At 44.7% G+C, this 25,453-nt stretch overlaps 1 protein-coding gene across 6 annotated transcripts in view; it reads left to right on the top strand.

Moving 5' to 3' along the window:
* Nucleotides 1–18,040: 18,040 nt before the first annotated feature.
* The window catches only part of SLC4A10 (solute carrier family 4 member 10), a 170,801-nt gene continuing 163,388 nt past the window's right edge, over nt 18,041–25,453 (top strand). For 4 of the 6 annotated variants that reach the window (XM_053408138.1, XM_053408183.1, XM_053408147.1 and 1 more), the window contains exon 1: nt 18,041–18,446. In XM_053408138.1, the coding sequence (XP_053264113.1) occupies nt 18,399–18,446 (48 nt within the window). In that variant the 5' untranslated portion in view covers nt 18,041–18,398. The remainder of the gene's footprint in view (nt 18,447–25,453) is intronic. The other 2 variants (XM_053408156.1, XM_053408174.1) reach the window with 1 other exon arrangement.

Genomic DNA, 25,453 nt, shown 5'->3' on the forward strand with positions numbered 1-25,453 from the left:
TCTAGACCCTTGGCCCTTCTTCTCCGTCACTTGGAGGCCCAGGAAAGAACCCCTGGTGGCAGTGGATCCCCATCGGGAGCCCAGCTGGCTCCATTTTTTGCTTTCCTGCTACCTCCGCCTCTCCACCCAAAAGCGACTTCTTCTGTCAACCCTTTCCAACTGGATACAGATTTCTCTTTATTTGAGTGCACGCCGACCCTCGGTGACCTGAGTGAGCTGAAACAGTTGCCAGTGCATATTAATAGCAGTCAAATTCATTCAGTGCTAGTAAAAGAACCTCATGCGTTAATTTTAAGTCCAGTTGGCAAGGTAAGCTAGGATCTGAAATGTTGTTGGCTCCGCCGCAGCTGTCATTCTGTGCCAATCCGCTCCATCCGATACTAAGCAGGTGGCTCACACATATTGTTTTTACTACATAGCATTTAAATTTTGTGAAATCTCACTGAAATAAATAGGACATTTGTGCTATTTATTGGGAGGCATTTTCCTTTCCTTTCCTTTCTCCCCCCCCTTTTTTAATGCAAGAATTCTGCATTTGAGCGTGCAGAAATATGACTTCCTATGTGGAATATAGCAGCTGGTGAACCTGTTTATTCCCTTTGGCTGCAGTTGCATACTACCCTAAAATATAACTAATTAACTCGTATTAATTAGGAAGGGGGGTTTACACAAATGTGCTCAAGGAGAAATACAAGTTGAAGCCCGTCTTTGCTTAAGCAAGCTACTCTAATTGCCTGTTGGAGGGTTTTCATTTCTTTCATGTCAGAAAGTATTCCAAGGCTATATGGCCCCTTGGTTTTCTAAAATCTGGTGTCATAGGTGTATTGGAAGAAACAAATCTGTTGTAAATAGAACAACAGTATGTGAGACAAGTATATTCCTATCCAAAACTGCAGTGTGCATTATAATAAAGTTGTATCATGTGAAAACAGACAGCCACATATCATAGGAACAACATATACTGAGTCTTGTACTGAGTCAGATCATTGGTCCATCCAGCTCAATAATGTCTGCAGTCTTTGGCAGTGGTTCTCCAGGGGTTCAGGCAGGGTTGTCTCCCAGCCCTACCTAAAGATGTGAAGGATGCAAACTGGGACCTTCTACACACAAGGCTCTATTACTGAACTATGGCTCTTTCCTACCATGGGGTTGCTGTGTTCTAATGTGACATCAGGGACTCTTCTCCAGCAACAGGGTGAAGGGACCGGCTTTAGCTATCACCAGCTTTTGAAATTTGCACTCCTCTGGATTTTACAGTGCTGTTCTCCAGCCACGTCATGTGTACAAAAATGAATTTACAAGGGTAAAATGTGTATTAAAATGCACATAATGCTGCAAATAATGTACAAGAATATTTACCCTGGCTTTGAATACTTGAGGTGTGTATTTTTAGACCTACCTTATATTTGTAATTAAAGGTAAAGGGACCCCTGACCATTAGGTCTAGTCGTGACCGACTCTGGGGTTGCGGTGCTCATCTCGCTTTACTGGCCAAGGGAGCCGGCGTACAGCTTCCGGGTCATGTGGCCAGCATGACTAAGCCACTTCTGGTGAACCAGAGCAGCGCACGGAAACGCCGTTTACCTTCCCACCGGAGCGGTACCCATTTATCTACTTGCACTTTGACGTGCTTTGAAACAGCTAGGTTGGCAGGAGCTGGGACCGAGTAACGGGAGCTCACCCCTTCGCGGGGATTCGAACTGCCAACCTTCTGATCAGCAAGTCCTAGGCTCTGTGGCTTAATCCTTCTCATATTTGTGATTGCAAGTGGTTTAAAACTGTTTTTAAGATTGTGTTTTAATGTTGTAACCCGATATACAAATCTATGACTTTTAGAAGACATCTGAAGGCAGCCCTGTTTAGGGAAGTTTTTAATGTTTGATGTTTTATCACTTTTTATTTTTATTATTAATATTCTGTTGGGAGCCACCCAGAGTGGCTGGGGAAACCCAGCCACATGGGCGGGGAATGAGTGAATGAATATGTGTGTGTGTGTGCGCGCGCGCAAAATATATACATTATGCAAAATCACATGCAAATGTTTATATTAAAGATAAATTCTTACTGAAATGCTGGTAAATTTTTGTGTGCAAAATTTAAAAAATTGCATGCTGATGTGGAAATGTGAGGAAGCGAGCTTATGACTGGAAAAATGAGACACAGAGGAAACGAAATAGACAGATTCACCCCTCCCTGCTCCTAGGTCAAGTCTGCACAGGTTCTTCCATCAAGCACCTCTTCCCTGTGGCATCCCCTTTCTTTTCTCATCGGGACTAATGTTGCCACAGGCTTAAATCCAGTATAAGTGGGTCCATTAGTACAAATGCAGCTCTGCCCTACCAACCTCAGCCTGCCTCAACCAGCCCCCACCTGCTTGCCTTCTTACAACCAGCCTGGGATGGTGGCACTACCTGCCAGTTTCCTCTTTCTTCATCTCAGTGTTGTTGTTGTTGTTTAGCCGTTTAGTCATGTCCCTTGTAGAATTCAGCAGGGAGGAGGATGGGGATAAAACTAAAATGAGTTGGTGTCACCTGCCATCGGATCTGGCTCCACCTGCTCTTGACCCCACAGAGCCTGGAGATTGCTGATCGGAGGACAATGAGTGGAAAGAGGGAGCAGACTGGAGGTGTTGGAAGCTGAAGAGCTAACAGGGTTTAGTGAGCGGGAAGAGGTGGTGGCAGAGAGCAGTCCAGAATCAGAGGCAGAATCAGAGGCTGGAGAGGAGAGGGGCCAAGAGGTAGCGAGGTATAAGGCTGGCAAGGAAGCCAAGGTGTCTCCCCCTTCTGTGACGGGCAGCTCCCCTTTCCCCATGTCTCCCAGAACCCAAAGAGGTATGAAGAGGGCAAAGACAGGCAAGACAACAAAGCCTCAGATTGTAGGAAGGGATTGGGGAAGAGGAGACTTAGGGAGCTGTGGGAAGGCAGGGATCTCCAGTCCTTGCAACTGTCTCATTGGGGCAAGACCTGCTGGGAAGAGTTGCTGTGTTCCCTAGGTGTGAGCTGTTTTTGTTTGTTGAACAAATAGTTAACTTCACTGATACCTTGTGAGTTATTGCTGGCCTGCTCCTGACTCCCACCTTGACAGCTGACTCTGGGCTTAATAGTCGCTCTTTTCTCCACAGCCTTTCTCAACCTGTGGGTCCCCAGATGTTGTTGAACTACAACTCCCATCACCCCTAGCTAGCAAGGCCAGACCTCAGGTATGATGGGAGTTGTAGTCCAACAACAGCCGGGGACTCACAGGTTGAGAACCGCTGTAAGGGAATTTTGGAGTCCTTCATTCTATCAAAGGGAGAAAACGGGGGGGGGGGCACAAAGAACTATGACACAGAAGACGGCAAAGACTTATTCTCTGCTGCCCCAGAGGGGAGGAATTGATCTAATGGAATTGAATACCAGGAGGGTATATTTCAGTTGAGCATTGGAGGAACTTTTGACATTAAGAGCAGCTTGAGTGGTGGTTGGCTCCCACTAGAGGCCTTCAAGTCAAGACTAGGAAGCAATCTGTGCAGGGTGCTCTTATTAATCAGTCAGTTCATAGACTAGTAGATTGCCCTTCGCGAAGAATTCCTGGTTAAGATTTCCTGTGCTGGTTCACCTACACACCCTACTTCAACACTATGATTCTTTGAATCTAAAGCCATGCTATACCTTTAAATCACATGGCCTCTCCCAAATAATCATGGGAACTATAGTTTAACACCCCCCCTCCACGGAACTGCGTTTCCTAGCAGCTTTAACACCTTACAGTTCCCAGGATTTTTGGGTGAGGGGGAAGCCGTGTGATTTAAATGGGCTTTAAATGGTTGGGGTGGCTATGACTATGGATCACTTAAGAGGCCAACAATGCAATCCTGTGCATGTCAACTCAGAAATAAGTACCGTTGTTTTTAGCAGCCTGACAGGAGGAGAGACACTTGTCAAATAGGAAGCAGGAAGGCGGTTGTTCCAGGCCCAGGAAGTAGCACAGCTGAAGACAGAGAGATGGGACAGCAGAATTTGGTTGTGACCTAGACAGTGGTGAGAGCTTCATTCATTTGGGGGTGAGGAAAACAGATGATTGGTATTATGACTATTTCCCAATTAAAATATCTTTATTGAGAATGGTGCATGCAAAGTTTGGGGGTGGGGTAATTAGAAGAGGAATTTATTTATTTGTTAAAGCAAAGAACCAACTATGTAATCCATAAAACATCACAGCCTGGAAGGAAAACGTACAAAAATACAGTGTAGCTTCCAAAAGGACAATAAAGTAATAACTCATGCAAAGGTCCCATTTACCAATAAGAAAGATATATAAAAATAAAGGTATTCTCCACCTGTGAGTTCAATCATTAATAGTCTTAAATGAGCCAGACATTTGCATATACTGGTGGCACACAGTGACCATGCGCCTCAATATTGATACAAGAAATAAAATCACACCACATGCCCAAAAAATGGCCCTTTCATGCTCTGCCCTTTGTGATATACCTTCTCAACCAGGTGCTGCACCCAGTATTAGGGCGTGCTCCCAAACCCTGTCACTCATGTAAATTAAACACAAAAATACTCTGCATGAGGAGAGGATCACAAGTCCTAGCAGCGAACACAGTTATTTGAGTGCCAGTCTTTATGCAGCCAAAATAGCACCATCCGCAGACAAGAGAGAGCCATCAACAGGCTTGGGAGAATGCCAAGGTTTGCAGAAGTAGGAAAATAAAAATAGGGAGGAAACCAAGGCGGTGGGGGAATCTCCCAAAGCAGTCTGGATGAAGATGGAGAATGCTCAGCAACCATAGACTGTTGAGCTGGGGGTGGGGAGGCAATGGAATGCAAGATCCTGAAAAATGGCAAAGCAGATTGGCTGCAACTCTGAACAAGTCCCACTTGTGCAATCTTAGTATAAATCAGTTGTGCAGTTGTGCCTAGTGTCCACCAAGTGGCACTGCAGCCCTGGCAACCAAAACGTTAAGACTTGTTCTAAAGTAGGATGAAGTTTTCTGAAGGCGTCTCTTTGATAGCGTTAAGTAGCGGGTCAAGAAACAAATATTATCTGAGGCAGAGAATGCAGCCTGATAAAAATGCTGCTTCCATATCCCTTTCATGTAGGCTCAGCTGTATGAGCAATGAAATAACACAATAACAGTACTTAGCTTTTATATACAGCTGTGCTTCACATACACGAAACATAGTCTTACTTACAATAGCAGGACAGTACTATGACTTGCATTTTGCAGATAGGCAGCTGATACCAGGAGGTTGCCGGAGGCCACACCCCGAATGTGATGTAATAAATGATCAGTGATAAATAAGCAATAAAACAAATTGAGGGAGAAGATCTCTTTGGGGGCTTCCTGATGGTTGCTGTTTTGTGGGTGGGATTCACAGTGGCACACTTAGACTGTGCAATAAGGTGGATTTGGAGCTCTACAGCAACAAACCAACTCCCCCCCTCCACCTTTGCATTGGAAAGTGGTGGAAGAACGACTGCTTGATGCAACTGTCATATAACCTCCCTGGGAACAAAGCAGAAGTAGTGCTCGGCAGCAGATGGTGTAGTGAGGTGGTGACACTCACCTGACCTCTAGTCAGTTGCATCAGGGGGGCAGTGAAGTTAGTGTGGTGGAACTGCACTGGCAGGAGCACTGGATTGGTTCCGCTGCTGCTTTTGCACTGCACCAACACTTGCTGCCACCTCACCCTTCACCTTCTCCTTCCCAGTGAGCAGAAGCACCATGATCAACCAGAGGTCGGGTGAGCACAAGGGTCCTCCTATGCTTGTGATGGTGACCTCTGGGGCACAAGCAAGCCTGCGAACCTTGAACCAAGCCAGCTGTGATGAAAAGCAGACTGAATGAATTCCTCCTCAATCTCTAGGCACCACTGCTGGGAGGTGCTTAGAGCCCTTCTCCAGTTTAAAGATACCACACCTCCCTGACTTGGGCTGTCACAGGGAACTGTGGTTAGATAAACCCCAGAAACTTCTAGTCTCCCTTTCACAATCACATGAGGGGAGCATGGGAGCCTGAAGCTCATGCAGTCTCATGCGGGTGGTGCAAAATTGCTTTCCTGTTGTGCTTGAACCGGCCCATACCTTGCTCTTCCAAAAGCAGGGTAACGAAACAAGAAGCATCTGTGGCCGGGATTTCTCCTATGGGATATTATTTCTTTCAATTCTAACGAAAACTTTGTTCCTGTAGCAGGCCAAAAGATATTAATAGCCTGGCCAATTACCATACCCAAGCACATCCTGAGTGTCCTAGATTCAGACCAGTCTGAATTTGTCACAAAGCTGGTATATTCATTGTTATTGGTTATTAATTTCCTATACAGGGACAGAACCAGAGTGTCCATGCTGTGCTTGTTAGATTACTCTTCTTCCTTCTAAGCCACCGGCCGAGAGAAGTCATTAAGTGGCTTGACACACAGTACAGTGGCGGCTGGAAGCATTTGGGACTGATTCTGTCCTCTCATGGAAATCAAAGGAAATGTTTGCTCTTGAGTGCAGAATCTGACCATCAAAGGTATGCAGGCCTAAAGAGACACCATACAGATGCTGCTGAAATATAAGTGTCTTTCTGTGGTCTCCATGCTGGGTTTGTAAAGATTAAAATGCAGCACTTTAAAGGAATGCTTACAGCATAATAATGACATGCTTCCATTTAGAACACATTAAGGCATTAGGATTTGGCCCCAGCACTTTGGACAGCTTTACCTGGGCTGATTCCTTATCAGCTGCATCCGAAAAGCAGCAGCAGCCACAACCATCAGTGGTGAAACCTGGGATCTGGAGCCACTCAGTTCCCACTCAGAGAAGGGCCAGAGCTCAGTGGTACAGTCCCAGGTCCAATTCCTGGCATCTCCAGGTAGGGCTGAAAGAGGACCCTGCATGAAACCATGGAGACCTGCTGCTAGTCATTGTAGACATCACTTAGCTAAATGGACCAATGGTCTGGCTTGGTGCTATGCTGCCTAGAGGAGATTGTGGCTGCTCCTAGCTGATGTATTTTGCTGCCTTGGGTGGGCTATGAAGGAGGTAACAGAAGGAAAAAGAAGAAGAACAGGGGTCACCAAGGGCATGTTTCAGATCCTTCACATTGGCCATGCATTGAGGGAATGTTTTCAAGAGTGGGTAATGGAAGAGGCAGGTTCTGTATCTATATCCATCCTTCCAACTGCCTGTCTCTGTAGTTGTCCCAACAGAACTCCTTTTCAGTTTCTCCTGTGCCAGGGCAGGCTTGTCTATATGGCATTGGAATCTTTTTTTAAAATATATATATAATTTTTATTAATTTCAACATACCAATTATTATACATTCCACAGAGCTTCACATCTTATACAATCTTTTTGGACTTCCATCAGCTCCTCTGATGATCCACCATTTTTATCATTTCTTCTGCATTTCTTAAATTCCTATTGCCTTTAATTATCTTAACTCACAATCCACCTCTATTTTTGCAATAATTCAAATAATTTACCTCACAAAACTTCTTGCAAACCTACAAACATAATCTGGTCATCACAGTCTGGTTACGTAAATAGTCCGTAAATTTACACCAGTCTTCTGTGAATCTCTGGTCCCGCAGGTTTCGAATTCTTCCAGTTAGTTTATCCATTTCTGCATAGTCCATCAATTTCATCCTCCATTCTTCTTTTGTCGGTAATTCTTCCATTTTTGTGCCCATAATATTCTTCCTGCCGTCATTGCATATACAACTTACAATCCTTTCTGTTTATATCATCTCCTACAATGCCAAGTAAAAATGCTTCTGGTTTCTTAATAAATGCATATTTTAACATTTTTTTCATCTCATTATATATCATCTCCCAGAAGTTTTTGACCTTTTTACATTCCCACCACATATGATAAAATGTTCCCTCTTTTTCTTTGCATTTCCAACATTTATTGCTAACTTTATACAGTTTAGCTAATTTAACGGGTGTAATATACTATCTATGCATCATTTTCATCACATTTTCCTTTAAGGCATTGCATGCAGTAAATTTTAAACCTTCATTCCATAGTGAATCATTCAATTGTATATTATACCCAATATCTTTGGCCCAATGAATCATTACCGACTTTACCTCCTCATCCTTCAAATGCCATTCAAGCAGCAATTTATACATTTTGGACAAAATTTTATCTTTATTACTTAGTATCTCTACTTCAAACTTTGATTTATTATAATCAAATCCTTTTTCTTTAACATCCTGTTTAAACATTTCATTGACCTGGCGGTCAATGACATTGGAATCTAGGGGTCATACACCTCCAAGTGTTTTAAGCATCAACATTATAATCATAGTCTGGCCATAATAATGGACTATGTCCAGACGAGGCTGACCAGAATGGTGAGAGGTCTGGAAACCTGGTCCTCTGTGAATTGTGGTTCAAAAAACAAGGTTTGTATAGTCCAAAAAAGAGAAAATCAAGGGGACACATTATAGTGGTCTCCAAATAATTGAGGGGCTGTCATGCAGAAGAGGGGCAAACCTGTTTTCTGCTGTTCAAAAGAGCAGGTCTGGAACCTACTCGATGGGAATTTCAAGGAAACTGGGTGAAACCTTAGGGGACACTTCCTATCAGCAAGAACTACAGTGGTACCTCTGGTTGCGGATGGGATCCGTTCTGGAGGTCCAGTTGGATCCCAAGGTTTCTGCTTCTGCTTCTGCGCGCAGGGCAAAACCGGTAAACCAGAGGGTTACGTAAATGGAGGTTCGACTGTATTTGGTAGAGGAAGAGACCATCTTGGGAGGTGGTGGATTCTCCTATACTGAAAGTGCTTAAGCAAGGGCTGGACTGTTATTCATTAGGGGTGCTGTGGGTCTTGCAGTGAGCAGGGCGGGGGTGGATTAGATGTCATCCAAGATCCCTTCCAATGCCATGTTTGTTTGTTTGTCTTTTGAGACAGATGGATGCCAACAATTATTTATTATAAGGTTCTACAAATGTGTATTTAGAACAGAGACAGATGTTTGTGGACTACAGCTCCCATCAGCTTCAGCATGGACAATGGTAAGGAATGACGGGGATTGTAGCCCAACAACAGCTGCAGAGCATGAGGCTGACTATCCCTGGCTTAGCCGTGAGTCCCGTTGACTTCAAGGGCAGGTACTGTCTAATAAATAAGCTTTCCACCTTAAAGTTATGACTTAGGGGAGTGATTTACAAACTTAGGTTGCTAATGAGGGGTTTCTTAGAAGCTTGCTGGGGGCTCCGTTGAAGAGTTAGGAGAGCAACATACAATTGCAGCTTCAGTAGACTAGTTGGGTGAACAGCCCATTAGTGTGTCCTCTCTACCAGTCCATTCATGTGGTTGGCTTTCTGGAGCGTCTTGCTTAGTCAGGTCCACTTCCTGGTGGGGCCAGGTTGCGGTCCAGTCCCCCTAGCTGCTGCTCCTCAGCGTCAGGGCGGGACAGCTTCCTGCATCACGCTGGGCTGGGGGAGACCCCGGCCACATCAGGATGCCAGGCGGCCAATCCAGATGCTTGGAGGCGTGGCCGGGGACAATTTAATCCTCAGCACGACTCTGAGGCTTCCACTTTCAGCCTCGCAAGGTGGGCAGAAGTCAGTTATAGTCTGTTGATGCCAATGCCTAAGCCAATACCGCTCACATTCTGTAATCAATAAAGTTGTGGCCTAAATTTTGCCCATTAACATAAACCTAAAATTTGGTGTCCTTGTGTCTTTATTTTCCTGGGAGTGGCTTGGGGCCTTGACACGCAACTCACTGCTACAAGAATCTGGGAGACTCCAGTGCGGTCTTAAATTCCTAGCAACTTCTTCAGTTGATTCACAGTAGACACACCTAGGCAAAATTGTGTTAGTCATATGGTAGGTAATTGCTCCGTTCCTTCTATAAATAACTTATCAGGATCTCTTTGTTAGTTTACACTCACCTTTGTCACTGTATCAGGCAGCTGCTAATGGTATAGCTGTGAATAGAAATACAACGTCAGAAGGTATCACATAATGATTACAGCTTTCTGGAGATGTGTATTTTCGGAGTAGGTTCTCCCTCCATGGTTTACTGCATGTTTCAAAGCAAAGGCTACATTTCCCAAAAAATCTGCTCAGAAAAAGCATTTGTTAATGACGGCTTTAAACTTGTTTCTGGAGAATTTAATGCAATACTTTACAAAGCTGTGACCAGGAAAAACACTGGGTTGTATTTGACTAAGAGAAGAGTTCCTTACAAATGCATTGCTTTCATTGGATTTACTGTGAATATGACTAAAGCCGTAATCCAACACACACAGATGCCAATACATCAAGCTGTTGTGAGTCTGGATTTTAATTATCGTAGTTATTATTGCATTTCTCTCCTAATGCGACCAGGCCAGGAAACTCCAAAATGTCGAAACGAAACAATTTAAAGTAAAATAAAAAATAATTAAAAGCAATTAAAAAGCAGCCACATCACAGTTACAAATTTAAAGGTTGCCATGGCCAGTATCTTTCAGGCATCAAATGCTCCACTTTGCTCCTTGGTTGGGGTTTTATCCTGCTGTTTTGCATACATCTGCTAAACATAACACTATTCAGGGCAATGAAACATGAAGGAGTTAGGAAAGGAGAATGCAAAGGGTGCTGCAGAAGGATGAAGAGAAGAGGCAAAGCCTAGTGAGAAAATAAACAGTAATGGGAGGTGTAAATCGTTAGGAGCTGCAGAAGAGATGAATGTTGGAGTTTCCATATTGATTTTAAATACCAGATCTTTGGCTGCGGAACTCCTGCTCATATCAAAAATCTCTTGCTTTTCTAGGAGTCTTGTTAAAATATCACATGACGAGAGATTGCGTGATCAAGCTCTTGAACATTCTTGTTTTCATTGGTTTTCGTTTTCTCTCTCCCCCACCCCCACCCCAACACACACTTGGCTGGAATAAAGGCGGACTTACTCTAATTAAATTGTGAAAGGATTACCTACTTGTAGTTTCAATCTTCCTTACTGAGTAAAATAATTGAGGACTTAGCATCCAAATAAGCTATGCTCCAAGTAAACGAAAACCCACTTTGTGATCCAACTTTCTGCTTTAGCTAAAAAACAAAATAGTGCTTAATATCACAATAATCTGAGAGGGAGTCCAATGGCCACCATACATTGTAAGTGACAAAACAGGCCTGAGCACCTTAGCTACTTACCTCAGCATTCACATTAAAAGACATCAGAAAACAGAGCTGCAAATTTGGTAGCATTAAAGCACATTTTTATATCACTTAGTCCCTTTCTCGGGAGAAAAAGGGATGCAGAAGATGTAAAAAGAATGGTCACGGTGAAGTCTAGGAAGGAAAGTGCAGGTAAAGAAAATTAGAGTATAGGGATGAAAGCTGGCCAATTTTCTTTTCTACATCCAGGGTTTTATACATCTATTTTAAGATTAGGGGCACTACACAAATTGTGCATACATTAGTTCTAGTTACAGGTAGGTAGCTGTGTTGGTCTGCCGTAGTCGAAACAAAATAAAAAAATTCCTTCCAGTAGCACCTTAGAGACCAACTAAGTTTGTTATTGGTATGAGCTTTTGTGTGCATGTATCTGAAGAAGTGTGCATGCACACGAAAGCTAATACCAATAACAAACTTAGTTGGTCTCTAAGGTGCTACTGGAAGGGTTTTTTTTATTTTGCTTGTACATACATTGTATTTTGTTAGCTCAGGGGTAGCCAATGAGGCACACACTAGATGCTGCTGAACTCCAGTGCCAATCAGCTCCACCCCATATGGTCAATGTTGGGAAATATAGTTCTGCAATATCTGAAAGGCACCACATTAGCCACCCCTGACTTAGCTGTTAGGAAAGTTACCGTAGTTCTGGTTGTTTGTGCACAAGCAGTATTTCAAGAGTTCTTTATGTTAATAGCATATAAAAAGTTTTGTCTCATTATTTCCACATATGTACACATTTGGAATTTAGTTTTTTGAAGTCATTGTTGTCATGTGAACCTGTGTTCTCAGACCCTCACAAGTGTCCCTATTTTCCAGAAACAGTCCTGGACTTACAGAAGCCGTCCTGGTTTCTGAATTGATCCCAGAATGTCCCGCTTTTCCGTAGGACATCCCTATTTTCCCTGGAGAAATGTCAGAAGGTGTGGAGTTATCTGATCCCCAAACCATTTGAAGGCAGCCTTATATAGGGAAGTTTTTTATGTTTAATGTTTAATTACGTTTTTATATATGTTGGAAGCTGCCCAGAGTGGCTGGGGCAACCCAGTCAGATAGGTGGGGTATAAATAGTTATAGTAACAACAACAACAACAACAGTAGTTACGGAATAGGACGTTCCTATTTTCATCAGAAGGTATGTGTTCTAAAGCATGCTTGCATATTTAGTTTGTGGCATGCACGGAAAGCGCCTTTGCAAGTCATGCTAAACTGCTCTGGGGTACAGTAAAGGTAAAGGTAAAGGTAAAGGGACCCCTGACCATTAGGTCCAGTCATGGCCGACTCTGGAGTTGCGGCGCTCATCTTGCTTTATTGGCTGAGGGAGCTGGCGTACAGCTTCCGGGTCATGTGGCCAGCATGACTAAGCTGCTTCTGGCGAACCAGAGCAGTGCACGGAAATGCCGTTTACCTTCCCACCCAAGTGGTACCTATTTATCTACTCGCACTTGACGTGCTTTCGAACTGCTAGGTTGGCAGGAGCTGGGACCGAGCAACGGGAGCTCACCCCATTGTGGGGATTCGAACCGCCGACATTCTGGTCAGCAAGTCCTAGGCTCTGTGGTTTAACCCACAGCACCACCCATGTCCCTTTTGGGTACAGTAGTAAAAGCTATTATTCACTAAGAAATCACTGACCTAAATTTCAAATATGTCCTGCAATCAGCATAAAGAAAAATGTGTATGAACCAAATGGTACCATAAATCACATCCATGTCACTGATTCCCACATGACTATTGATGTGGTGTATTTAATTCCAAGTGGAAATGTCCGTTTGCAACAGACATTGGGCAAATGGGCCTATCTTTAAGCCTCTATAACAAAGATTCAAGTCAGCTATAAAGAACACACACACACACACACACACACACACACACACACCCCAGTGGCTAATAATGTCAGTCTCTTTGGACAGTGTCACAAATGTCACAGTTACTCTTAGTAAGGTCAAAGCACATGGCTGCATGGAACATGTATGAAATTAATACAGTAATTGGACCATATTAATCTAGGGTTTGAGAGATTCTAATTTGCTTGCACTTTTAATTTATAATTTGTACTATTACTACCCCTTTAAGAACTATAGAATGTTTTCCACCAATCAGCTTTTAGTTTGCTTTCTCACTAAAAGTTCCAGCTCAGATCTGAAGAAGCAGGCTGTTGCCTAGGAAAGCTCATTTTGTAATAAAAATCTTATTAAAAATTAGTCTCAAGGTGCCATCAAACGCATTTATGACAGAAAACGAACATGGTTTTCACATTATGTTACAGTAATAGTTTCAGACTTACATAGGTTGCACAGCTTTTTGGCTTTACAGATACTTATGTTGATTGCATATGTTCAGCATGATGTTCATATTTACCACTTCAAACAATTTTATTTTTAAAATAAGGTGGCATACAATTTGAATCCTACAAAAGCCACAAAGAAAGAACAGGAAACAAAGAGGGTGCACACTAAACTCTGGTGGGATAATTCCTAGAAGCTATAGGCAATAAAAGTGTTTGTGATTCGAGGACCCGCCACCTGCTTGAGGATAAGAAAGACACATGGACGCAGTATATTAGGTTAATGGGCTAAAAAAGGCCACAACTTTATTGATTACAGCATGTGAGAGGTATTGGCTTACGCATTGGATAAAACAACAGAGCTTGACTCCATCCCCTCAGGAAGGGGTGAGTCTAACAAGGGTTAACCACCAGTAGGAGGAGCCTTTTGATGCAAATACAACTGTAAGCTCCCTCTGATGTCACTGGGGTCGTGCCATGGCCCTAGCCACCAGCAAAGGCATTGGAAAGGATCCACGACCTCTGGATTCCTTTAACGGAATACCCATAAGGTGGAGGGGTAGGCGATGGCCACACCCTGCCCTCCAATACACAAACATATCCCAATGCCTAACCCCCAATACCTAAAAGTTGTGATGATTTCCTATGAGGTAGGCAAAAAACCAAGTGGCTGGTGCCAATTTGCAGTTGGATAAAAAGTCCTACTAGGCCCCTTGGACAACCAAGGCGACCAACCACAGGTCCATAGCAAGGTCAAGAACGAAGCAATGAACTAAAGGGAGGGTAGGTGGGTGATCCATCGAAACCCAGCAGTGCAATGAGGGGGAAGCGCCGCCGCGGCCGCATTTGAGAGGCTAAACCCCGCCCCCGAGCCTCCCCCTGATTGGTTGGCTGCCAGGGGGCGTGGTGCGGCAGCAGGGACAACTGAGCAGGGGTCGGAACGCCCCCTACCAAATGCGGGAAACGGCTCCCGCTCACAACTCCTCCCCTCTGGAAGGAGGAGAGGCTTTAACAGCGTAATTCTAAGCCTACTCAGAAAGCACTTTCATTGAGTTCAGTGGGACTTACTTCTAGGTAAATGGTTATAGGAATGAATCACAAATTGCCTTGCTTTTGAAAAAGAGGAAACACCAACATTTCTTACGAATAGGAAAACTGGTGGTGATAGGGGCTCTGGAAAATGGAATATAGCTATGGTTGCCTGTTTAAATTTCTTTTTTTGTATCAGAACTGATTAAGGATGCTTCCAGCAGAACACAGTGGGAGTGAAAATAGAAGAGCAATGTGAGGGATGCAATCTGAGCATAACCACTGGATTGCTTCGTTCCTGTCTGTACATCATGTTATGTTCATTGCCTGATGACTGGAGCTGATCGAACACCACAGACGGAGGCTTCATGGTACCAGGAAAAGCAGGGAAAGACTGCAACTGAGAACTGAAATCCTGGATTTGCAGATATGAAGAACAGGGAGCCCTGTTTAGGGAAGTGTTTAAATGACTGATGTTTTAATGTATGTTTAATCTCCTGTTGGAAGCCGCCCAGAGTGGCTGGGGAAACCCAGCCAGATGGGTGGGGTATAAGTTGTTGTTGTTAATCAATTCATGCAGCATGATCCTATGCAATCAGAAGCAAGTCTCATGGAATTCAACAGGCTGTTTTTCATTCCCTCCCCCCATTTATTTATTTATTCATTTATTTTCATTTCCAAAATTACAGGAGAAATTTCTGATGTAGTTATAATAATAATCCATAAGGATTCAGATGTAAGCCATAATGATCCCTGCAATAACAACCTGTCACATTCATCACATTCTAATCATTCCTAAATATTACAACATATGCCTTTAACTAGAAATGGACAAGCATGCTATTAAGTTTATGTTTAGGATTACAGCCTTAATATTATTTTCCTAGTTGTAAGTGTCCCATTTGATGTAATTATGATTGGGCCTTTGTGAGGTATATCAACTTGAATTTTGCACTTCTATAGGTACTTTCTGATTGTTTAGTTGCACAACGTAAAGCACACACATTATTTCAATCGTACATGTAAACCATTAGAAAAATAGGCATTGTTTTAAAAGATCCGTTTCAGGGTGTATATTCAGCTATGGGAAAGAGTTTTTTATTTAAAATATTTAACAAGCCATGCCTTGGAAATGGTTGAAGATGTTGGCTGCCTTGCCAAGCCACTTCCCCATCCTGCCAACTGCTACTGATCAGCAGATGGCATTATCCCAAAATGGTGTCAGTCCCCCCACATAGGTGTGTCCAGAATCATGGCTATGTAGCTCCTGTTCTATGCTGAAGACCTACCTCTTTACCCTGGCCATTGACAGCTGAGAGACAGAGAGAGATTTTAGGACCCACCCTGTTCTTTTTGTAAATTGTTTTAACGGATTTTAACATTGCATTCTTACATTGCTGAAACTCACCCTGGGATCTTGTGGTGAAAGATGGGTAATAGGACTGGACCATTAGGTCCAGTTGTGGCCGACTCTGGGGTTGCGGCACTCATCTCGCTTTATTGGCCGAGGGAGCCAGCGTACAGCTTCCGGGTCATGTGGCCAGCATGACTAAGCCACTTCTGGCGAACCAGAGCAGCGCACAGAAACGCTGTTTACCTTCCCGCCAGAGCGGTACCTATTTATCTACTTGCACTTTGACGTTCTTTTGAACTGCTAATAAATACATAACAACTTCTTCTTCCTCTTTTTCTTCCTCTTCCTCTTCATTAGATTTATATATCAACCTTCATCATAAGATCTCAGAGTGGTTCACAGAATAAAATACAGGATAAAAACAAGTAACTAAGTAAACAAAACAGCAAAACAATATTGAAAATGTTAACTAGGCTTTGGGAAGGAATAGGGAGGACTCTAGGACCCTGTCAGAGCCTCATGGCACCATTTTATGGTTTGCCTCAGGTGTCAAAATGTCTTGGGCTGGCCCTCAATAATATGTGGAGGGCTGCAAGTTCCACATCCATGATTTACAGGCTGACTGGCCTTTCAAGCTTCCAAACACTTGCTGTTACAAAGGAAATTCAAGTGAGAAAAATTAAAGATGGAATAGACTTATCTCCAAAAATGCTGGAGTCACTTGGTTTGGTGCAAAGTGTGTGCTCTTCTTTGTTATGGTACATTTTCTGGGTCTGAATCTGGAACCTTGCAGTTTTGGCAACAATAGCATGTGTTGTGCCTTGAAATATAATTGCGTCACAAAATGAGTGACAGATGGGGAAATTTGAGAACAGAGATAGGAGAGGAATCTTGCTGGGTTGTGACTTTCCTAAACCAGTGGTTCCCAACCTTCTTGGTACGCTGACCTACAACTCTAAATTTACTTGTGACCGAAGGTCGGCGGTTCGAATCCCCGTGATGGGGTGAGCTCCCATTGCTCGGTCCCTGCTCCTGCCAACCTAGCAGTTTGAAAGCACATCAAAGTGCAAGTAGATAAATAGGTACCACTCCGGCGGGAAGGTAAACAGCGTTTCCGTGTGCTGCTCTGCTTCACCATAAGTGGCTTAGTCATGCTGGCCACATGACCCGGAAGCTGTACGCCGGCTCCCTCAGCCAATAAAGCGAGATGAGTGCCGCAACCCCAGAGTCGGCCACAACTGGACCTAATGGTCAGGGGTCCCTTTACCTTCTACAACCATTCACTGCCTCATGAATTTTGCATCTTAGGTTTTTGGCACCTTTTGGTTTCATGCATTGTAATGGCAGGTTTGTCTATTTTATAACCATGACTTAGCACCATCTAAGCACAATTGTAAAGCCCAGGACCCACTTTCACAGCCATCATAAGCCACACGTTGGGAAACACTGTCTTAGACCACTTGGCTACCCCCCCTCCAAATGTGGATGGATACACTTTCCTTCCTCCATGGGCCTAAAGTGGCAAAATCTGAAGACTGCGATGGATCAAATCTGGCAGGATCCTTCAATGTTCCTGTTTTAACATCAGGATAAATTTGGGCACTTTTGGGCTATGGAAGATTGTTTCTTTGACGTGGGTTAGAACTGCGTTTCAAACCTTCTGGATGCAATGTGTTGTGCAGTGTAGTGGTTAGAGTGTCAGACTAGGACCTTGGGGCAGTCAGCGCTTCTCAGCACATCCTATCTCACAGAGTTGTTATGGGGAATTAAATGGGATGGGGGAAGAACCATGTACTCCCCCTTGAGCAAAATGGAGAGAAACAGTGCTGGACTTAGGACACCAAGCTAAGGGGGTGCAAAACTGAAAAGATCTAAAATTGAGAAGATCCATTTAGGGCGTCAAAGTTTGGCCTCGCTCAGTGCACCAGCAAGGTGGGTTATAAATGCAACAAATCCATAAATAAGTTCAGGGGTGCCAACTTGAATAAAATATTTGGGTGGCAGGTAAGCCCCCCTTCCCATGACAGGGAACACCCACACTATTTGATCACATGATGGGGCGCCCCCCCCCATTTGAGTGGCAATGCCCATCAAATTTATTTGTGTGTGTGTGTGTGTGTGTGTGTGTGTGTGTGTAAATGCTGCAATAATAGTCATCGACTTGGGCTGAATTGGGCGGGGTGGGGGGAAGAGAAATTCCTCCTCCTCTACTCCTCCACCTCCACCTCCGGGATCCCGGAAGCCGGTCTCTCCACTTTTTACCTTTCTCCGTCCTGCAATCTGGGTTCCCACCGGCAGCCCTGGAGGCAGCCGCCGCCTCTCGGGGTGTGAGTGGGAGCCATGTGACTCGCCGGTGAGTCGGGGCGTGCGGCTGCCTCCTGCTTCAGAGCTACCTGATCCGAATACTAAGCAGAGAGAGGCGAGCGAGCGGCGCTGCCTCTGGTTGTGCCAGAGACACGCCGAAGGAAAGAGCAACAGCAGCAGCAGCCGCGGCCGCCACTGCAGAGAGCGAGCGAGAGAGCGAGGCGGCGAGGGCGCGCGCGCGACAGAGGTGCCCGTTCCCAAGAGCGCAGAAGATGGAGATTAAAGACCAAGGGGCGCAAATGGAGCCGCTGCTGCCCACGGTAAGGAGCTGCGGATTGCGGAAGGCGATGGAGGGAGGGTTGCGGGGACGGCGGTGCCGCAAAGGCCAGTCGTCGCAACTGCGCGTGGATGATGCTCTACAGGCCGGCGACGCGGAGTTGGAGAGCCCTCTACTCGCCACGGCTGGGGACGGGGGGGACCCCGCGCTGGGCCCAGGCTGCGCCCGCAATGCTCTTCTTTGCTGCCTTCCCAGAGGAGAGAGGGGAAGGGGAAGAGGGAGGCCTACGGGGGTCGGAGAGGGGGGCCATCCTTTGGCCGGGTAAGGCGAGGAGTTGGTTGCATCCTGAAAGGAAGCTGCGGGTCCATGACTGCGCTCTCTCTCCCACACCTGTGATGTGGGCAGTTCCCCCTGCTCTCGCTCTCGCGCACAGGTTGGAGACAGCGGTGGTGGTGATGAGGAGTCTCTCATTCTCTGCCTCTGGCACACTGGTTGCCTCATGAGAGTCCTGCAAGGCACGCGCAGGGGCGCACACAGGCAGTCTTCAGAGAATTTCTGCGTGCGTGTTCTCCCTCTCCTCTCTTTCTCTTGGGTTTCTTCCCTTTCTCTCTCTCTGGGTTTCTTCTCTCAGTCTCTCTCTCTCTCTCTCTCTCTCACACACACACACACACACCACACCACACAAATTGCCAGTGTGGTGCTCCCTCACTTACCAAGACTGGCTGTTGGGGTTCTCTTGCTCTCACACAGGTGTACATCTTAGGTTGAGTTTGCTGCTGGGGTTTTGATTCTCTCAGGCACAGGCCAGCTGTTGAGGGGCTCTCTCCTGCACACCTGCATGGACTGGGGTTCCATCTCTCTTCCTCTCTCTCTCTCTCACTCACACACACACACACACACAGCTGTGTGGTGGGGGATTCTCATGGTCAAGCACACAGTCTGGCTGGTTAACTATTGGGGTTTGTTCTCTTTAGCACACATGCATGGGCTGGCTGCTGGGGTTGTCTCTGCATGTCACACACATGCACACACACTGGCTCTTGGGGTTCTCTCTCTCTCTCTCTCTCTCTCACACACACACACCCACACCCCACACATGGATTGGCTCATGAGTTTCTGCTCCCCTCAGGCACACAAACAGACACACAAGCGGAGCAGCTGTTGGGATGGTTGCTTGCCTCTCTTGTATACATACAAGATGCCTCTTTCTCTCTCTCATCCCTTGTGGGTGAAGGTTTTGTTCTTATAAGTTCTGTAGAACTTTAAATTGAGGTATGTCCCTTTTTCTATAGGCATAGGAGTATCTGTATAATTAGAGAGGAAGGCTCCCATGATAACACCTGAACATTATCAAATCAATATGATTTAGCCCCCACAGTAGGGAAAAATGGCATAGACGAGTAAGGATTATAAGGTATCCAACAACATTAAAAGTGCAGACCCATCTTTCTGACTCCTTTTGCACACCCATAACATACATTCAGTTCTCCTTTCCCCACCCCAGTTTAAATTCTCTCTTTAGTAAAGGCAAGGGTATTACACTTTCTTACTCTTCATGATTTGATGGGGGGGAAGGGCTATATATTGACTAAAGATATCAGATGGTAAAGTTCTCACGTGAAAGACAATTTACATACATTTATTTAAGGGCAAGTTATTTCACACATGCTCACTGCAAGATGTTGTTTCCTGCATGGACCCTCTTCCCTAAAGAAAAATGGTTGCTGCCAGGCTGCTAAGGCTTGTGGAAGAGGGAAGGGGTGACTGCATCTGTGTATGAGTCAGTGTGTGAGAGAGAGGGAGAGAGAATTCACATTAATTATTGTATATCCCTATCTGTAGGATGTGCAGATGTTTTCTACAGGTTTAATTCTTTGACCATGTACTTCATATGATGACTTCAACTGTAGTCTTCCATTTGACTTACTTCCGCAAGTGACCCGCTCTCTGTTTTGAGATCTCTGCTGTATTAACTTGATTTGCAGCCTTTGATGATAACAGATGGCTACATTCAACAGTTGTCACCAAGCCACACCATTGCAGCTTTCTCTTAACTTTTCCTTGGGGCAATATGGGAAGAACAGTGACAGATTACATGGTTTGCTGTGCTCACTGTTTGAACCAGTGGGCAAACCAGGAGATAAAACCAGATACAACATGAGGATGGTAGTAAAAATGCCCTGCCGTGCAGGACTAATGAAAAGATTACCGAGATAAATGCATGCAAAGTGCTTTTAAAACTTTCGAGTGCAGCATGAATGTTGACAGTTACAGAGTGGCAGCACAGTAACATCACCCAAGGAGGTGATGCAATTCAGTGAATTTCCTTTTAAAAAAATTAGACAGCCATGGGATCAAAGACCTCTACTGTAACAGAAAAATCAAGGCATTTACAAAGGAGTTCATATGCCGTGAAACATGAAAGTTGTAAGTTAATGCATCTGTGTTTGCTGCTTATTTCAGGGACGGGGAACCTGTGGCTCTCCAGATGTGGTTGTACTGCAGCTCCCATCATGCAACTAAACAACATCTGGAGGGTCACAACTTCCCCATCCTCGATTCACAGGATGCAGAAGTTCTATGTTGTGCTCCCTTACAAGTTAGCTTCTAGAGCCCACACTCCCCCTTTTAACTGAGGTGGTGGGGGGGGGGGTGGCTCAAAAGGCAATTGGAGCAAGTGCCGGCTTCATCATGAGGCCATGAGGTCAGCAAGAGAAAGGAGGAGGCAAGCAAGCCATCCGTTTGTGAGTAAACATGCAGTGGCCTCTGCAACAGATTGACCCTCCTCTAAATGAATGAAAGAAATATCTAGGATTTCCAAAGATTTCCCAACCTGGGGGTTGACAAACCAATGACGTGTGGGTACAGGGAGGCTAAAAAAGCACAACACAAGCAGCCATAGGATAGGCATTGGGACATGGTGCAAATGTTAAGGGGGTTGCCTTAACGTTTCCATGCATGAGTGAGTTTGTAAATTTCTAAACATTGGTTTTTTTATCCTAGAATGGAGTAACTATATGACAAGGGATCGCTGGCATCCCTGGGCCTTTCACATCCACTCCAGCATTCATGAAAAGCAGTGGTTAGGATGATGATTCTCAGCTAGAGGTAGACAACTGGGAACCAAGGATGGTCACAGAGATGTTTTCATCGGGTTCCCAGCATATCCCCAGAACATCCCCTTTGTTGTTAGTCATTTTCAGCAAGGTGATCCAAGACCACAAGCAAAGGAGCCTGTAAGCTGCTCGTCCCCTCAGTGTGAACAGCTCTGGTGAGAGTGCAAACTTTTAAGTGATTTAAGGCCCTTAAAGTGAAAGCGCCTTGCATTTTGTACACAAGGAGTGAAGTTAGTGTCTTAAGTGAGTGTGCTGCATCATAAGACAAGGACTGTGCTAAAGCCTCTTTTACTGTTCACGCTGGAGAAGAAGGCGTTGGAGTCCTTTGCCTCTGACTGCCATCATGGAATGGAGACAGTTGGCAACAAAAACAAATTTTGCCTTTCATTGTTCAATTTAAAATATATCCCGCCTGCCAAAGTGGCAAGCCAGCAGACATACCACTATCTCAAATTGGCTGGAGGTGATCTGTATTAATCCCCACACCTTACTTTTTTACTTGAAATGACCCATTAACATTTTGTGGCTGTTGCCTGCCAGGCAAAAGCTCCATAGCAACCCTTTCAAGTGAATAAGGTTTTACTTGCTTGCTGTGCAAACCTGGAAGGAGGTTTCAAAATACCTGTTGCTACATATGGTCAGTATTGTGCTCTCATGCAGGTAGCTTGCTTGAAGAATCCTTAATGCAAGATGTTTTCTTTCTTTCTTTCTTTCTTTCTTTCTTTCTTTCTTTCTTTCTTTTAACAGCCAGTGTGGTGTGGTGATTAGAGTGCCAGACTAGGACAGGGGTAGGCAAAGTAAGGCCTAGGGGCCGGATCGCCTTCTAAATCCAGCCCGTGGACGGTCTGGGAATCAGCGTGTTTTTACATGAGTAGAATGTGTCCTTTTATTTAAAATTCATCTCTGGGTTATTTGTGGGGCATAGGAATTCGTTAATTATTTCCCCCCCAAAATATAGTCTGGCCCACCACATGGTCTGAGGGATGGTGGACTGGCCCACGGCTGAAAAAGCTTGCTGACCCCTAGACTAGGACCTGGAAAGCCAGGGTTCAAATCCCTACTGGGTCATGAAACTCACTGGGTGACCTTGGGCCAGTCACTGCCTCTCAGCCTAACCTACCTCACAAGTAGTGGGGATTAAATGAGGAGGGGGAGAACCATATACACAGACTTGCACTCCTGTAGTAGGGGGAGGGGAGGCGGGACGTACAACATGTTGGGATACTGCCAGGGAGACAAAGTCCATCTGAGCCCCCAAGCTCCTGCCGGATGATCCATCGATCTCCCGTAGACACGCAGTATCAGCAATCAGCGACACGAAGCCTCAAGAAATTAGATTGCCACATTCTTAGGCTGGTGCACACTCTATCAGCAGAATTCACACAGCAAAAGATGCACAGCAGGAGAGCATATTTACAGTTTATTCAGCGTTGGTCAGAACAAAGAAACCATGACGGCCTGCATCGGTATGCTTAGGCAAGAAGAAGGAAACGAAAGCGACGACACAACAGAAACATCCTGTGAGACAGGAAATACGCAGGCTGTGACACAAACATCCTGCTCCCTTTTAAGGTGGAACGGAAATATCCTAACACAACATACTAAATAAATATATAAATAAGACTGGTGGGGCCTATGATCTCATTGCAAATATGTCCAAATTAAAATTTACAAAGCCGTAAGAACCTCTGGGGGACGCGGGCAGTGGCGCAGTGTGGGTTGTCAGCACCTGGGGCAAGGCAAGTAATTTGCGCCCCCTAACCCGTGGATTTGCGCCCCCTAACCCTAACCCCCAGATGTTGCGCCCGGTGCGGCCGGCCCCCCTGCACCCCCCACGCCACGCCACTGGACGCGGGTGGCGTTGTGGGTTAAACCACAGAGCCTAGGACTTGCCGATCAGAAGGTTGGTGGTTCGAATCCCCGCAACGGGGTGAGCTCCTGTTGCTCGGTCCCTGCTCCTGCCAACCTAGCAGTTTGAAAGCATGTCAAAGTGCAAGTAGATAAATAGGTACCGCTCCGGCGGGAAGGTAAACGGTGTTTTTGGGTGCTGCTCTGGTTTGCCAGAAGCGGCTTAGTCCTGCTGGCCACATGACCCGGAAGCTGTACACCGGCTCCCTCGGCCAATAAAGCGAAATGAGCACCGCAACTCCAGAGTCTGCCATGACTGGACCTAATGGTCAGGGGTCCTTTTACCTTTAAGAGCATCTGGAGATCATGAGTAAGCTTAGCAGTCAAGGAAAGTTCCTCTTGTGAATCTTGAATGGGCTAAGTTGCAGGAAGCAAAGAGTAAGAATAAATGGACCATTCTACAAAAGGTTGTTTTTGGGACCTGTGCTTTTTAACACTTTCATAAACAAGATGAGTTTGGAGTGAACAGTGAGGTGGCTCTTCTGATGATGCTCAAAAGTCCACACTTCACTCCTTCTACACTCCTCTTGCTGCTGCACCAGAAAGGAAGCAAAGCAGAGGCTGATTTGTCATTAAGTTTAAATCTGGGCTTATGGTTTGTTTGTCCCCCCCCCCAAGTAATGCATTGTCAATTAAGAACAAACCTTGGGACTTTTGAGTGGCTGGTTTATGATAAACTATGGTCTTAACTATGGTTTAACATGACACCTAAATCAGACCAGACAATTTTCAAAAAACATAAAATTCGTGACCTGGTAGCATAGAATCATAGAATCATAGAGTTGGGAGAGACCACAAGGGCCATCGAGTCCAACCCCCTGCCAAGCAGGAAACACCATCAGAGCAGATAGGTATGTACATACCTATAAATTTTCTTACATACACATTTTATGTATCTGCGGTATTTTTTGTTCCCAGTGTGTGAGATATTTTTTCAATTGTGGTTGCACCAATTTACACACACGTGGATTCAATAATATGTTAATAAACATGTATTCTGCTTTTTTTTGTTACATAAATATCCAAAGCAGCTAACAAAATACATAAAAATCCAAAATCAGCAAAGTATCACAACATAACAAAACATGACCGCAAAAATTACCAGAGACAATCTGGCACATGATTCTTTCTTCTCTCTTACCTACAAAGCAATGTCAGATTATATTCCATTTTAAATCAATTTGCCCCTGATCATGAGATGATGAAAGGCAAGGAGCAGCGGGGACGAAAAGGGGTTTTTCAAGAGAAAGAGAGTTGCAGAGGCTAAGTAAAAAAAGAAAGAAAATGTCTTGTCCTGTGTACCTGCCTGCTTTCATCTTAGGGACTTAAGAAGATCCATACTAGATTAGTTCAAAGATCTATATAGTCCCAAATCAAGTTTCCCACAGTGACCAACCAGAGGCCTATGGAAAAACCACAAGCAGGACATAAGGACAGTAGCTGTCTCCTCCTTGTAACCCCCAGCAACTGGTACTCAGGATCATTTTTTCTCTTGATTCCAGAGATATATTTATTTATCATTCATTCAAGAGTCCCTTCATTCAAGAGTCCCAGGGAGTCAAATTGATCACAGTTAATAACAGAACTTTTAAACAAACCAAACAGCATCAGAAAATTAATAATTGACAGCGGAAGTGAAAGTTGATTGCGATCCAATGATTCCCCTTATAGTCCATTCATTTGTTTAATCCACTTTTCAAACAACCCAGAGCTCAGAAATTGCTCGTGCTAATGAAATTCCTTGTTGCAGAACACGCCTAGAACAATGGGAGTTTCGAACGCTTGCTCTAAACTATTATTTGTCTAAATGAACCAAGATCAAACTGTGATTTCTGTGCCTGGCTTGTTTGGATAAAATAAAATAGTTAACTGCAGTCAAGGTCCTCAAGATGTGCACTCCAGCACTAGAGAGGCTGGTCACACAGATCTTAAAGCTCTTTGAAGAACTATTTCTTTTGAAGGAACACAACATCTAGAAAATGGCAGGGCATTGATTCTTGTTGGAGGATCAAATGCTCTTGCAGCG

Source organism: Podarcis raffonei, chromosome 1 (assembly GCF_027172205.1).
Source record: "Podarcis raffonei isolate rPodRaf1 chromosome 1, rPodRaf1.pri, whole genome shotgun sequence".
NCBI classification, from domain to species: domain Eukaryota; kingdom Metazoa; phylum Chordata; class Lepidosauria; order Squamata; family Lacertidae; genus Podarcis; species Podarcis raffonei.